The sequence below is a fragment of the Calcarisporiella thermophila genome, assembly GCF_041956535.1.
Source record: "Calcarisporiella thermophila strain CBS 279.70 unplaced genomic scaffold VTP21scaffold_2, whole genome shotgun sequence".
Taxonomy (NCBI): domain Eukaryota; kingdom Fungi; phylum Calcarisporiellomycota; class Calcarisporiellomycetes; order Calcarisporiellales; family Calcarisporiellaceae; genus Calcarisporiella; species Calcarisporiella thermophila.
In genome coordinates, this window is record NW_027192192.1 from 209,802 (window position 1) to 224,952 (window position 15,151).

The 15,151-nt window shown below is 41.4% G+C and overlaps 7 protein-coding genes and 1 non-coding gene across 8 annotated transcripts; 2 read left to right on the top strand and 6 right to left on the bottom strand.

Moving 5' to 3' along the window:
* Positions 1–699: 699 nt before the first annotated feature.
* On the bottom strand, positions 700–1,660 carry VTP21DRAFT_4162 (uncharacterized protein; the record flags this gene model as incomplete). The annotated part of the gene is made up of 4 exons (XM_069394543.1): positions 700–882; positions 977–1,205; positions 1,302–1,565; positions 1,632–1,660. The coding sequence occupies 4 exons, from the start codon at positions 1,658–1,660 to the stop codon at positions 700–702; spliced, it is 705 nt and encodes a 234-aa protein (XP_069255770.1).
* Positions 1,661–5,655: 3,995 nt separating this feature from the next.
* Positions 5,656–6,704, bottom strand: VTP21DRAFT_4163 (uncharacterized protein; the record flags this gene model as incomplete). The annotated part of the gene is made up of 6 exons (XM_069394544.1): positions 5,656–5,847; positions 5,919–6,002; positions 6,066–6,162; positions 6,232–6,339; positions 6,393–6,522; positions 6,620–6,704. The coding sequence occupies 6 exons, from the start codon at positions 6,702–6,704 to the stop codon at positions 5,656–5,658; spliced, it is 696 nt and encodes a 231-aa protein (XP_069255771.1).
* A 1,749-nt stretch (positions 6,705–8,453) lies between these two features.
* VTP21DRAFT_4164 (uncharacterized protein) lies at positions 8,454–9,113 on the bottom strand (the record flags this gene model as incomplete). Its single annotated transcript, XM_069394545.1, has 3 exons — positions 8,454–8,739; positions 8,790–8,921; positions 8,977–9,113. The coding sequence occupies 3 exons, from the start codon at positions 9,111–9,113 to the stop codon at positions 8,454–8,456; spliced, it is 555 nt and encodes a 184-aa protein (XP_069255772.1).
* Positions 9,114–10,251: 1,138 nt separating this feature from the next.
* Positions 10,252–10,503, bottom strand: VTP21DRAFT_4165 (uncharacterized protein; the record flags this gene model as incomplete). Its single annotated transcript, XM_069394546.1, has 1 exon — positions 10,252–10,503. One exon carries the CDS (start codon positions 10,501–10,503, stop codon positions 10,252–10,254), a length of 252 nt encoding a protein of 83 aa, XP_069255773.1.
* Positions 10,504–10,608: 105 nt separating this feature from the next.
* Positions 10,609–11,363, bottom strand: VTP21DRAFT_4166 (uncharacterized protein; the record flags this gene model as incomplete). The annotated part of the gene is made up of 2 exons (XM_069394547.1): positions 10,609–10,896; positions 11,067–11,363. The coding sequence occupies 2 exons, from the start codon at positions 11,361–11,363 to the stop codon at positions 10,609–10,611; spliced, it is 585 nt and encodes a 194-aa protein (XP_069255774.1).
* A 676-nt stretch (positions 11,364–12,039) lies between these two features.
* VTP21DRAFT_t6 lies at positions 12,040–12,123 on the top strand. Its single transcript has one exon. It is a non-coding gene; the product is annotated as a tRNA-Leu (tRNA).
* Positions 12,124–12,185: 62 nt separating this feature from the next.
* On the top strand, positions 12,186–13,266 carry VTP21DRAFT_4167 (uncharacterized protein; the record flags this gene model as incomplete). The annotated part of the gene is made up of 2 exons (XM_069394548.1): positions 12,186–12,691; positions 12,750–13,266. The coding sequence occupies 2 exons, from the start codon at positions 12,186–12,188 to the stop codon at positions 13,264–13,266; spliced, it is 1,023 nt and encodes a 340-aa protein (XP_069255775.1).
* A 103-nt stretch (positions 13,267–13,369) lies between these two features.
* On the bottom strand, positions 13,370–15,126 carry VTP21DRAFT_4168 (uncharacterized protein; the record flags this gene model as incomplete). Its single annotated transcript, XM_069394549.1, has 7 exons — positions 13,370–13,543; positions 13,607–13,686; positions 13,765–13,891; positions 13,950–14,069; positions 14,137–14,744; positions 14,804–14,982; positions 15,044–15,126. 7 exons carry the CDS (start codon positions 15,124–15,126, stop codon positions 13,370–13,372), a joined length of 1,371 nt encoding a protein of 456 aa, XP_069255776.1.
* Positions 15,127–15,151: the final 25 nt, after the last annotated feature.

Sequence of the window (15,151 nt, forward strand, 5' to 3'; positions counted from 1 at the left end):
CAGTTACCGCAAGTGGCATCTCAAACCACCTAAAACGCCCCAGAAACATAAATTCAGTGCACCACCGCCAACTTATAGCACGGATGTATAACAAACATATAACCCATCCGCCAAATACAGTATAAATGCAAGTGCAATGGCAATAGGGGCCTTATATAGGAACACGGGTATCAATTGAAACAGTAGCGATATATAAACCTCCATGAATATATACCTTAAATGTGGCTGGGTGGTAGCAGCCCGTAAGATGACATTATAACATGGCACTTATTCTTACTAAATCGGTCATCATTTATATAAGTGGGATGATTTTCATAAAATGTATCGATTGCCCGTATAACTCAGGGAGAGATGGAGCTGAAAAAATATATATGAAATGAGGTTGACCCAAAATGATTAGCGCCTAGAAAATAAGAAGTAGACAACGAAACTGCAGTATATTGAATAGCATAAAACCTCAACCCAACTGAACAATTCGTTTACATAATAATAGAAGATGCAATGAATGCCACATTTGGGTGGCAAACAAAGTGTATGCAAAGCCTCAATGTGATAGCCCCATCCACCGTTTATTTCAGACAGTATGTCAAAATTCTGAGCATAGACTCCAACAGGGATAATCGAGCAGATTGGTCAATATAAATCCATATTTAAATACATTATACAAACTTCAATGGCCGCTAGAAGAAGAACCTCAATTTAATTGTAATATCGCCAAAGCACGGCTGCTACAGTTATTAGAGTGGTGAATATCATCACGCCCACGTTTCTCTGCTTTTCGACTCTGGAAGCGAACTCTTCTCTATCGTTGACTCGGGGGAAAGGCTCACTTGGTACCGGCACGCCTAGGAACTTACAGAGTGGCTCCCAGCCTTCCTTCACCTAGAGATCGAAAAAAATGACAGTTGGATAAGGGTTAAACTCACATGCCTCAAACTTAACACTTCGGCAAGATGAGATAGATGAAAATACGCACATTGAATACAAGAAGTCGTTCCGCGGGCACCACTCGCTTTACCTCTTCAATGTGTTGCTTATACACTGCTACCGCCTTCTCTTTATTTCGGGCTTGTCCATGGAAAGTACCGTCCATAATAAGCTTGTTGATCATCTTGAGGAAATTACGGCCGAATGTGAAAAAGGCGACTATTTTGACTAAGGGTTCAAATGGATATTTGAAGATAGTGCTCATGGCACTCTCGTGCCTTTCGTGATCGCCATTCGAGGTCAAAAGGGAAAGAATAGAGCAATATTAAGTGAATCCTTAGCTGAATCTCATCATGGAATCTTTTTCACCCTACCATTTTTCCGGACTATCGCGTACCGTCAACACGACTTTCGCATCCGGATATTTGGCCATCAACTCCTTGTAAAATGAAGTAGTAGGCCAATCTACGCACGAGTTAAAGTCTTTGAATATTTCGTCCCAGTCCACCTTTTTGCCATCGAAAGCATCAATAAACTTCTGCATGTGCTCTGGTCTAACACGCTTCATGTGATAGCATGGCCCGAATCCTAGCATGTCAAGGGCAACCATCATGGAGAGAGTTCCTGTTCTCCCAAAACTAGTAACCGAGGTTAGTTTTCGAGAATTCTTTTTTCCGTACTCCAGTCGACCGTAGTATACTCACCCTGCCCCGATAACTTTCAGTGGTGCCATGGCGCGGGTGTGTTAACTAGATGTGGGGGTGGAAAGATAGAAGATTTTAATTCGAAAGGCAGAGTCTCCATAGAACGGTTTTTAAATACAAAGCTAGATCTGATATCATTCATTAGATTTCATTCGGGTAAAGCGCCCAGTTTAGAAAAGAGTGGCGATGCTCGGAATTTAACAGTCCGAGTTGGAATGATTCACCAACTTACGCATATTAAACTGGTCGGATGTGGAAGATGTTTTTCCGCGCCAGAGAAGGCCTTGGACTCGGCTAAATCACCTGAGGACCGGCTAAAGAGTAAGTGTGTGAAAAAACCCCTTCATACAATATCAGCTCCCCCATATGCTCAAGGAGAGAGATTATAGTTCAGCGGATTAAATATTTAATTTTCCCATGGGCTTCCTAGTGCTTACTCATCTTGGCGTGGTCTACTTGTCACCCGTTTTCTAACGGTGGGTAAAAACTGAACACTTTACTGTCTTGATTCAGACATTTCCGACCTTCTTGGCTACTTATCGTAGTGGCTATAGCAATCTTTTCCAAAATGCTGTGTCTCAAGTTTGAGCCTGCAGTGATAAAACAAGGGCAATATCTTCTCTTTTGCCTTGATTTGTATCAGTGTTTGTATCACGGAACTCTCTTGTGAGAATTCAGATTAACAAGGATGCACCACAACGAGCGTTAGTAAAACTCTGGCAGTGTTAAACACATTAGGCCCCACATTACACGTAATTAAGTTGGAGTATTAATTGGTATGACATCAAAAACTATAATGACAGCGTTCTAATAAAAGAGGAGACCTCTAATGCCCGCCCCACTTCGCTTTTGCACTGCCGGCGATACGAGCTTTTTCCCCCTGATCCTTGGCGAGGGGGATAGCAATTTTTTATGCTTTTTCATACTCCTATTTTTAGATTTCGGGCAAAATGAATATCAAGAAAATTATTCAGCCACGAGAGGATATTCTTAGAAAGTCATCCATGCATTGATATTCAACATGATTTCGGATGAATTCATAGTGTGATGGAAAAATGTCACTGTTATGATCCTGATGATCCTCCGTCCATAGAACACGCCTCTATACTATTGTTAAAAGAGAGACGAACGACCCATTTTTCCCGCGTTAGATTGAATATAGAAATGTTTTAAAGCAAAGCCACAAACACTATTGCAATATTTTTGTGGAGTAGTTTCACGAACACACTTTCTGCAATGAACAGTGGTGTATTGAGCGAGAAGAGGACCTAATCTTTATTTCAAATCTAATCTTTCATCTAAATTTCAGAAATCCAGTTCTTATTATGAGCGTTACATTGATCCTACATTATTTATTCTTTGGAAAGTATTACATAACATGTGAAAGGTTTCTCTTGTTATACCTTTCCATCTGAATTTTATCTATTTTCTTATCCTTATAAATAAGGATGCCATTTTGCTTGAAATAGGGGGATCATTAGCAGTTTTTAATACTTTCTGGGATATTTCTTCACATTTCCAAATTTTTAAGCAACGTTTTTGGAAGCCCTATTAGAAAATTACACACAAGGAAAAGTCCACCATGATAAATTTATTCTATAGCGTTATGACAATGCTCTTAGGAGTTACTTTTCTAATGGTTCGCGCGGATACAACTACGATATGGGGTGGCAGTGATGGCAACTGCAATAATTGGTCAGGTTATAAAGCACTTGGCTGTGGATGTCACGATATACCAGCTAGGCCTTTAATGTATTCCTATGGCATCGAGTACAAGGGACAACATACCAAATTTTATAACCGCCGAGGATGCAGTGGGGAAGTATTGGGAATTTTTACAGAGAGTACGTGCTATCGGGATCCACGGGCTCGGTCTAACAGCATCTGTATCAATTGTAACCCGGGCGGATGGGATTGCTAAACCACGAATTAGTATGTACTTGAAATCTATATAATGAGAAGTTATTATTTTTATTTTCTTTTTGAGGTAGAAACTGAGAGAGGTTTCAACTTAAAATTTCCTTTAAGGTGCTAATGAAATTGAAGCCTATTTCTTATTGCCCTTATCATTCCTCCATCCCTTGAAATATATTTTATATTGTTATAATAATATAACAGAGGCAACTATGATTTATAATTATCTTCAAGATATAAAAGTAAATTTTTTAAGATAATAGAAGGCAGCGTCTTCTCGTCTTAGTCTTTGGTTTATTGGGTGCTGACTTATGCATAGAATGAATGGATAACAGGGAGATCGCTCATTATCTCTGGGTTACCAGTTTTTTAGCTTTAAAGAGGTTTTTTTTTTCTCTCGGGAAGTGAGGGAAAAAATTTTGATAGTTGATAGTTCACTTGATAGTTCTAACCCAAGGGAATAGAACGGGTAGGTTTCCACCTCAATATCACCTAGGTACTGTCTCTAGCCTCCCATTTTTGAAGTTGGATTTTTCTAAGGATTATTGCTACCTCTTTTTGTAAACATTTGATATTGCTTGTCTACTGCAATACTATTGATATCCATTGAGTCCTGAGAAAACCCAGCAAACTCCCATGGATGGGCGTCGCCTGCAGAAATGGAACCCGCAAAGCAGTTCAGCCCCGGGATCTCAAATCACTACGCCAACCAAGAGAGGACTTTGAAAAGGGCATCGTTTTATTATTTTTTTTTTGGTCGATCAATGGAAGCTTTATTGGGTATAATAATTCCCAGTTTTTACAAGCTGTTAAAAGATATATTCCGTTCCACCACCAGCTATCAGGAAAACACCGGAAAGTGCTTAAGAGAACCAATTTATCCAGGTCAAGAGTAACCGCCACCCCCGCAACCCCCAAAGTGTTGATAACAACATATCCATAAGACACGAATGCCATTAACTAATCCTGACAGACCCACTCAGCTTACGATATGCATTTCGAAGGCGAACAAATAGTAAATGAGCGAATATCAGAAAACTGGCCGGTGTATCAAAGGCGCTTGATTTGGGCTGAGTTCTTTTTGACCTTAACCGGTGTCTGCATCTTATCAAGCTCGAGCATTCTAGAATGAAGTGGTCTTAATTTTTATTGTACCTGTAGATTGCAGGGGTGTTTCTCCAGATTAGGATGACAGCCGTTCCAACGATATCCATCACCCTCGGAAGGCTGTTGATAATGGGTGGACATCCGCTAATGTTCAATTTTGGATTGCATTTTATAAACTGCGGATGTGTCTACCGGGATTAGTCTATGGCCAATCAAGCTGAAAGGCCTATCTATGCAGGAGGAAGAAGTGCTGACTAAACTAGTCAGGGTGACTCTCTCAACCAGTCGAAGAATTAATGCCTATAGGGTTAGACTTGGCATTGTCCAGTATTGTTTCAAATCTTGATCGATGTATTATCCATAAAACATTGCCATGGCTCAATACCCACTTGGTTAAGGCACTGGTCCGATTGCTTCTTCAATCCAGCTGGTCTGTATTATCCTGTAGACTCCCCTGGAGAGTACACTAACCTTTTGGCAGTTTGTCAACTCTTAGCCGGTTCTGTGTAAGGACTGGGCGGCCAAACAATGCATGTGCAATGGATTCAGGAATCTCTAGAGAACAACCTTTGTAGGTGTTTGATTTTTTATTTATTTGTATTAGTAGTAATGCCGGCGATAATACAGAATATATGATTGAGCTTAGATGAACATGGAGAGTAAATTAGAAGGGGACGGCCAAATCCATCTAAATTAACTTCAAGACCCCCCCAATTGATCCTATTTTGATCATGGTTTTTATACCTTGTCGTAGTAATGATTGCAGAAAGTTCCATATGGCCTCCTTTGAATATTTTAAGGATGTAGAGTGGATACAAGTTCAAGTTCGCAGCAAAAACGGGACGAAAATAAAAGAGAGATTTTACTAATACCAAACTTATACATGCTCTTTGTATGCAATAGAAATGGCTGACGCATTTATTTTTCCTTTTAGCTTAATGATTGCAAGTATTAGATTCGCGGTTCATATATCAAGAGTAATCCTGCATTTGTTCAAAGAAGCTCATCGCGGTTTCATATCTGTATTATACTCGATGTCATATTGGTCCCATGCACCCTCCTCTACCTCCTCCTTCACGTCCAACATGACAGAATCCTCGGTTATTTTGGCAGCAACCACTTTAACATGGGTATCGCCGATGTCGACATCACACCCGACTAGTTGGGCTGCCTTGCAAAGCAAAGAGATAGCCTCCTGAAAGATTTCCAAAATGATACCTAACTAGTCATGATATCAAAAATCGAACTTAAATGCACACCACTTACACGCCTCGATTGTTTTCCACTGCGCTTTTGAACTCTCTTTGGAATGATGCGTTGAGCTGCACTGGATACCGAGGAAATAATTTTCTGCAAGAATTGAACAAGGGAGTAGGTAGTCATATCTCTCTAAACTATGCCTGGATTTCTTACGCTTTTCGTCCGCTTTTCGATGTGTATATGGGTCTGTTTCGGAATATATGGGGCTTCCGAAGAGCTTCCGCTTTGCTTTTTCTTACTTCTCTCTGGTCTTAAGAGGCAAGATGACTCTCACTTCACCCTCCGTTTATCTATCGTATTTGATATATCGCCTACTTACGTGAGTGATAACAGTACTTTGCGTGCTTCACGCTGATCACACATACTGCAAATATCGGTGCAATACTTCACTAATAATCTGAGCCTCATATCCTCCTCTTTACTGGCTCTAAAGAATACTTTAGCTGTATCTCAGTTGGAGCATAATACCAACCTACTCACTTTATCGGATCATAATTGTTGGCCTCACATTTAGCAGGATCGAGATACCTTTGTCCATATTTGTCGGTAATCTTGTACGATTGATATTCTATAGCCGCTTCTTCACTCTCTCTAAGAATGGCCTTGCATTCTGTTTATCAGACCATATCAGATGATATTCAGTAGTAGATAGAAGTGAAGTAAGAGCAAAAGTTTGAATTAGCTAATGCCTACGATTTATTAAATACTCCAGAGGGGTATTTCCTTCCGACATTGGGAGAGCTTGGGAATGATTTTGGGAGTTGCTTTGGTTGGCTTTTCGAGACGACTCATCTTGACATATATATCAGATTTTTCATATTTTAATCCTAACCTAATTGATGTGGATTTACGAAAAACTTTATTGCGGTCAGATAGGAAACAAAGAAATATAAATTATTACTATAGCTTAACTGATTAAAATTCATGACAGTACAATGCTAGGTTAAAAATATTAGACAAAATGTTTGTGACCATTAGAGAGCTACATAACGACCCACTATTGCTCTTATCTCTCTTTAGACAAAGGCATATCACTTGGATATAAAACAAGCAATATGGTGTACCACACCCCATTCTGGGTCCTTATGGTTACGAATCTAGGATTATCTCTTTGTTTGATTTATGCACTCTCTTTGGATGCGATAGAAATTCACTCTTTTTCAAGTTTTCATCTAGTGATAACAAATATTGTATCCGCCGTGTATATAAGTCAAGGGTAAAACCTGCGGTGATTCAAGCTCAACGTGGTTCATTTTAGTATCATTTTTTTACATATACATAGAAACAACAAAATGCAAGCTGTTAGAGAAAGACTTGATAGTTTTGGTCATTGGATAATCCAATATGACCTAGGGCAAAAGGCGTTAACTGAATCGTACGGCTCGCATACCCGGTTTTATAGGGAAATTACTTCTATTCTCAGCGAGCACGGATATATACGAGTTCAGCAGAGTATATTTCGGCATCGAGACGGATGCCTGCTTGCCCAAGTGCTAATTCCTCTCATAGCAATTCGCAATCTACAATGGATAGACGGCCTGTCTCCAAATGGAGATCCTCACCTATTAAGCGTTCGAGTTTCTATTCAGGACGCAGAATACATGGACGTAACTCCATTTGTTCGTGGAGGTGATATGCCCGCTATTCCTCTCACTTGAGTATGTGATGAGAGAGGACTTTCCTTTATTAGTTTACCAATTGTTCTACAGAATTGTTTCTTCTTATCGAAATACATGTTTTATTTATTATTGGAGTCTTTATTGTTTCAGAAAGCTCTCCATAAAGTGCATTAGCTACGTTAGTAAAAGGAATAAAATGAAGGAAAAATTAAGAATTAAGGCAGTATAGGAGCTCAGGATACCATATGGATATTTTTAGCTCATATAGAAAGAGGAACGGTAAAACTCAAACTAACCTTGGATATCAGAGTATAACATGATGAATGAAATGAGGGGTGGAAGAGGGAGAGGGGTAAGGAAGAGTAGAAGTAGCGTCTACTGCTTCATTCCAGTACCAGTACCGCTCTGATGACTCCTTCTTTAACCGCGCCTCACTTGCACCACTTGCTTCAAAACTGTTCAGTTTGTCGCTTTCTTCGTTCTCTTATCTACTCGGCTCCTATATCCTCCTCAATATCCAGTGCACGATTGATGATGGTCTCGGATGAAGGTTGAATGTATTCAAAATGGAAGGCAATATGATCTCAATGCATTTTCCTTAGTGCAGAGTCGAAAGTAATTTGGGCCACATGCATAGCTCTTCGTGGAGAATCAGAAAATTCACCTAGTGTTAGATAATGAGCTGTCAGCACTCGAGTATTCTGGGAGCCTGGGATGGTGTTGATATGCCTCTCCGCGCACTGCCATACTGGTGCGGGTTCGGGACATTCGAAAAACCAAAGAATATCAGGAAACCAGACTGACCACCACATGGAAGAGATGCAAGGATCAAGGATGAGCTCCTCTGCGAGCGAAAATTTCTATGCACTTCCCCAGTCCCAATGAAGAACTTAACAATTACGTCGATCAATGGCCGAGGCCTCTATGAATTCTTCTCTTGAGCATTTTCCGGCATTTCACTGAAAGCCGATTGGGTGGAGCGGTCAATATCTTCGTTTGTTCCTATTTTTTCCTGAGTTTGCTGATATTCTTTAGTTTTCTCTCCCCTCTTGGATTGGTTATTCTCATCTGAGGAGTAGTCTGTTTGGATAAGTTTCTGACGCCTGTGCTTGGCAGTTGTATAACTATCTTCGCTCTGGGGGTTGAGAGGGTGGCGGTTGCGCTTCACCGAGGTAAATTGGTTCCCGTGAGCACTTTTGGTTGTTTCCCTGATAGCAAGTTGAATGGAGCTGATAGTATCTTCGTCCGTTCGATTTACCTCCTGAGTTGTTGCTTGGAGCTAATGGATTGTTCCTGTATCAAGATTACTTCCTCTTTCCCTTTGTTGGCCGGTGGAGCGTCGGAGCTTGGATGAGGCTTGTTGACTTGGGTTCTTTGACGACGTTTCCGTCTCGCCAATTCTGGACATTCGAGTATCTTATGGCCCTGCTTTTTGCAATACTTACAGAAGAGTGGGGCGTTTCCCCAGGTCAAGATGACAGGCAACTCCGTCAATGTCTATCGCCCTCAGGAAGTTATAGGTGATGCCTTGGCATTCACCTATGTTTAGTTTGGCGAATCCGGTCTTGGAGAAGAATCTCATGTACCCATTGTTGTGTATACAAAGTTAATCTCTTCAACTGGCGCGAAGGATGAGAGAGTCTCTCTGACTAGTCTAGTCTGTTATTCTGTATTCTGCATAGGCAGGTCCTGCAGCTTGATTGAGGGTATGTTGTGGTGCTCTCGGCACAGCTTGATGATTGGATTTGCTTCTCATCAAAGGAGACGATGTCCTTGATGACGTTGATTATATCGCTGTCGCGTCGGAATGTTGCTTCTATAGCTCCTAGTCACGGGTATGACTGAATTCCACAGATGCTTTCACAATATTGGGTGAGCAACTTCTCCTGGCAAGGTTTGAGGAAGAGATCTACATCCTTGAAGAGAAACTTCGCTGCATGCTCGAAGTTCTTATAAGAATCGATTTGGAAATGTTCATCTCCGAGATTGTTCCAACGCGTTTTCATTTGATTCCCACGATGGTGGACGCCGCTTCGACATAAGACCGTGTGGGATGTCTTTCTGAGTTACTACGTGGAGGGATCCCCGTTCGAGTGGATAGTGTCGTCCATTTTTTAACAGCCAGTCCCAAGTTTTTTTTACTTTTTTTTTCTTTTTTTTTTGATCAATCAATGGAAACTTTTTATTTAATTTTCATATATTACATGAAGTTAATGTCAATAGACTTAACATAACGAGATATATGTCCTTGATCGATATGCGTGTATCGTAGTTGTCGTGAATAGTATGTACGCGAAACCGATGTAATCTTTGTACTTATCGTAGGAGGGATCCTTTCAATAATGGGGACTCTATTTCTGATCAAGTGGACAGCAGTCACAAACTGAGAGTAAGGGCTCCATGTTTTTTTACTATAGATGTGTTTTTTTTTTCACAAAGGACCTTTATTGAAAAGTATCCTGTACAGTTAAAACGGTAGGGTAACTTCTACGTCAAAATCACCTGAGTACTACCCCCAGCCTACCTTGAAGTGGTTTACAAGTGAGAAGAAAGTAGATAGAATGTTAGAATTGGTTGATTTGAATGGTTGAGTATGTAAGATAGTGATAGTGAAATGTATATAGATAATATTTCTTTACTCTCGCATATCGTTTGATAAGCAAAAGGCAAAGGTGTTGAAAGAGAGTAACATTTACTGTCGCTGTAATATATATCTAAGCTCATGTTCCTTTGGGACTACTGGCAGCTTTTGCCTTAGTCTTAGGGGGGCACTTGGTCATTGATGGGCTTTTTGGCTTAGAGATAGTTTTCCGTGTTGGATGATCGATGCGCGTGGGCGATTTGGTAGGACTGAAGTCGAACTTCATGTTCTTCTGGGAAGCTAGGAATTCTTGCGGGTTCACCGTCTTGATTTCGGGGCTTCTCTTGGCTGGCACAGTGGATAGTTCAAGTCCGGATATTTCGCTAAACATTTGGATCCAAGAGGTTTGGTATTCGGTGCCTTTGGGGTACTGGGTATCTTACTGGTATCCTCTTGTTTCTTCTGTGATTTCTTCGTCTCATTATCTGTATTCATTCTATCTGGCGTGGTTTCCCGAGTGGGCGGGGGGAAGTGTTTGCACGGGCTTATATTCTTGATGCTGTCTGTTCTTCTTTGGGCATTCTACTCGTATGTGACCAGGAGTCTTACAGTAGTTACACACTGGTGTAGATCCTCTCCAAGTAAGGATTATCTTGTCCTCATCGATGGATAGCTGGCGAGGTAGAAGGTTTTCTAAAGGTTCCGTGGTCTCAGGGTTCGGCTCAAGTATGGCGTAGCAGTGGTCTTGTAGCCACCCCGGGTTCCCATAGTATTGGAAGTCAATCTGGATGACTCAGGCATACTTGGACAAGGCTGCTTCCAATTTTTCTCTGAGGGATTCCTCTTCCTGTCCTGGGAGGTCGTTAATTCTAACGTTTAACACTCTCTGGGACGTGGAGAGAGTCTTGTAACACGGGACTTTCGATCGTTCGCGTAAAAACCATTTCTGATTACCTCGTAAATGTTCACCTCATTTTGGAATGCAAGGATGATGGTCTTGGAATGTCCAAGGATCTTGATGGCTGCCACTTGTTTCTGGTACTTCTCATATAGTAGCTTCACTGCTTCTTGGGATGAGAACGCAAAACGCGAAAACTTGTATGTAACCGAGTTTTTGAAAGATGAGCTAGGCGAGCTTCTGTTGACACTCTCCAGAGTCGGTTCCTCGCCTGGGTCTTTGGTTTTCCGGGTGCATGCTACGCGTAAAACATCCGCGTAGGATGGATGGTTATCAGGGGGGATACTAGTCATTTTTCTATTGATGTGACTACCAGTGTGACTGCTATTATATAGCTGGTACAAAAATTTTCTAGTTACATTTTGTCATAAACTAGAGCGATATAACTAGGGGATACTCGGGGAACATAGGTAAAACTATAGGTTTATTCAAGAACAAGGTGTGTATGTTGGAAGTTCTCATTAGAGTGTTCCTTTTATACTATAAGATATAATAAATATATAACCTGTTAACTAATAAAGCTAATGAATACTGGTTTATAACTAGTTCCTAATTAATGTTTTTTTTTGATCAATGCCGAGTCTTTATTGTATAGGAAGACTCTAAAATACAATTGTTACATTATTATAAGCAATAAAGTGAAAGGGAAGCCAAAGTTAAAGCTTTGTGTGATATCGTAGATCGAAATGATATGTTGGTCATATCGACTTTCAGCTCAAATAGGTAAGGGAGTGGTGAAACTCAACTAACTGTGGATATCAAAGGATAACATGAGAGGTGGTGTGGGGAGTAAACAAATGGAAACAGAGGATAGGAAGGGGATAAGGTAGGGATTACTGCGTTATCCCAGTATCAGTGCCGCTCCGATCGCTCCTTCTCTAACCGCACCCATAGTTTCTAATTAATGTCGGAGCTTGAATATCGTTGGGATAGCTTGATATGTGACTCAAGTTATGACAATTTCGAGAAGGTGATATGGTCGAGCGGTCTAAGACGTTAGACTCAAGTTCTAATCTGCGTAAGCAGGCGTGGGTTCGAATCCCACTGTCACCAATTTCTTTTTTCATAATTTATTCAATGTAAATATCTCTTTTTGTCTCTTTACCTCTGACTCGATGCCATTTCAATACTTTCGATTCATCCGACCTCCACCACGTCAGATTGCTCCTAATCAACGCTTTAAACTCATTTATTCTCTCACTAATGATTTAGGCGATGAATCCTACTCTCCTCCCTTTGATCCGCGTTTCTCTCTTATTGACAGTTGCACCCATGCCGAAATCGAAGGAGCGTGCAGGCTTGTGAAGAAGCTAGAGAAGGGAACCCCCGGAGAAAATATTGTGGAGGTTGCGATCTCAAACACATTAAGCATCGGAATTAGAGTGAAGATCAGAATAGACATCGGGAAAGAGATATCTGGAGGCCTAAGCCAGTTCGTTGGAAGTCAGAACGGCCAGGTGGTGGTGATTCCCGTTCTAAGTGCCGATATTTCCGTTGTAAGGGCGAATGCTCCAGTATCAAACACGTTGGTGTTGCAAGCAGAGCGACATTTTTATTTGCCTGACAACCGATGTGCTATTGTGAGTGAGGAAACTGGACACAGCATTGCACGGCGCATATGGTGATTACTGTATCTAACTATCATTTTCACCCTAATTTCCTAATCTTTGGCCTCTCAGGGACTGTGGCGTCATGCTGGCCTGGATCTTCACGGATAAGACCTTTGTAAAACAACTGGGTGTGGACGCGTCCACACGCTTTCTTGAACTAGGGGCTGGCTGCGGTCCTGTGTCAATTGTGGCCGCTTCCATTCTTTCCGCCCATTTTACGCTGACGGACGTCGAGGAAGCAATTCCGCTTCTTCATCAAAACTGTACACAGAACTCCCTCAAAGCGGACGTGGTGGAGCTTGACTGGGGTCAATTAAACGATGAAGTCGTAGGGAGAGTAGGGGGAGTGGATGTGATCTTGCTTGCCGACGTGCTCTATAATGAGTCTAGCCATGGCATCCTCCTCGATACCCTGTGTTGGTTTAGCCGCCACATCAACCCCCGCATCAAAATAGTTCTGGCCTATAAATTTCGACATGAGTCCGAGTTGAATTTTTTCGATATGCTAAAGCCGCATTTTTCGCGCAAGAAACTGCGCCAGGAGATGGACATCTGCGTATACCTGTTAGAGCCCATTCCTATCTAAGGGCGTATTTGAGTCGGGTGAGAACTGGATTGAGGGATGTGTTTATTCTGTATGTAGGGTCACTAACTAGAAATAAATTATCATGCACATGGATAAACAAAGTTCATTTTTCAATCGCAAGCATGCGTCTAAACTGGATATTCTGAGCGCTTGTGCTTTGTTCCCAGGCTTCCATACGAGCAAGTTCCACCAGCAGCTTTTCGCATTCTCGTAGTTCGCGAGTCTCTTCCTGGATGGTGCGATATGTATTCTTAAGTGCCTTGGCGAAATCCTGGATCTGATAAGAAGAAACGTGAATATTCTGAATAGAGCAAAATAGAGTAGGTATTCAGCGACAAACCAGCTCAGTTCCGGCTCCTCCTTCAAGGAGATTGCTCTCTAATAATTGCGCCAACTGGTCGAGCTGTTCTTGCAATGCATCTATTTTAGTTCAAATTAAAAATGGGTGTTAATGAACGCTACGCAGAGCGCTTCTTCACATTGAATAGAAAACGTTACCAAGGTTTTGGATGCTGATTTGGGAAATGGGCATGACTGAGGTTGTTCGTGCGAGCGCCTCCGCATATGCAACATACTTTTCAGTAAATGTATTGAGCTCGTCAAGAATCGCGTCTAAATTCTCTTGCTATCTCATCATAGCCATTAACCACCGAGAGCTCACAAACTTTCTAAGTGGAACTAACCTGAATACGGAGAATATGGTCTACTGCATAAATCTCTTTTTCTAGCTTTAGTTTCCGCTCCTCACGCATGATCTCTTCATTCATGTCGCGCACCATCTTCCATACTGCTAGCAACTGCTCCTACAAGCAAATCAATTCATTTTAATAATTTTTCAGTAAAACCTGGTGAAATAAAAATTCTTCCTACCTCTGCTTGGATTTTCTGTTGTTCAAACGACCATGCACTCCGTGCGTTGAGGAAACACCATTGTGTCAGACGCGTCTGTAAATGAGAAATCTCCTCTTCGTTATTTAGTGAATCTTTTGCTGGCTGCGAAGTTTTTAGCTGAGGGATACGAAGGGGTGGTTTGCCTCGAAGTTGGGCAGTCGGCGAAGTTTTAGACGAAATAGACAAACGGGAAGTGGGAGCATCTGAAGCAGAATCAGGTGGCATGCAAGAATTGGTATCCGTATTAGGGGGTTGAGTCGAAGTTTTATGCATCTGTCTATCTGCCTCCATTGTAGAGGTTTCTTTTGGCTTAGCAGGAATGTTTTTAACAGCGTGAATCTGTCTACCCTCAGACTTTTCAGGTAGTGTAGATGGTTTGGCAAACGTAGAGCTGCTTGTCGTTGATACCTGTTTTCTAGAATCCCTATTACTGACTCGTTGACCTATTCTCTCTTTTACTAAGTTATTTGTGGCAGTATGGGTTTGAGTAGCAGATGCAGCCGAAGATTTAACTTGGGGGGGTATTGTCCTCGTTGTGGAAGAAGTTGTCGATTGCATATAGCGAGAGGCAATCACACGTCCAGTCACTACGCAAATATTTGAATTCAAATATTGCCTCAAAAAACAATGCGATGTTCATACAGACCTTTCTTCGGCTTTGAATCGGCTCCCTCTTTCTCCTTTTCTATCGCGCCCACCCTCTGTCGAACACTCTCCACTTTAGTTACATTCTGAGCTCTTGATTCGCTAATCAATTTTGTCTTATCCTGCGCGATTGTTGACGCCGGCCTGCGTCCTGTCACGTTTGCAGAGAGGGTAGTAGATCTATATTCAAGAAGTTAGACGCGTTTGAGCGAAAATCAGTATACGATGTCTTAAGGCTGACTTAGTATTAGTGCTTATAGGACGTGGTTTGAGATTTGTTTTCACGGCTCCGCCAGAAGATCTTGATGTTGCTTTTTGTTCCATTTTGATATTGAATGAATTTATAGTT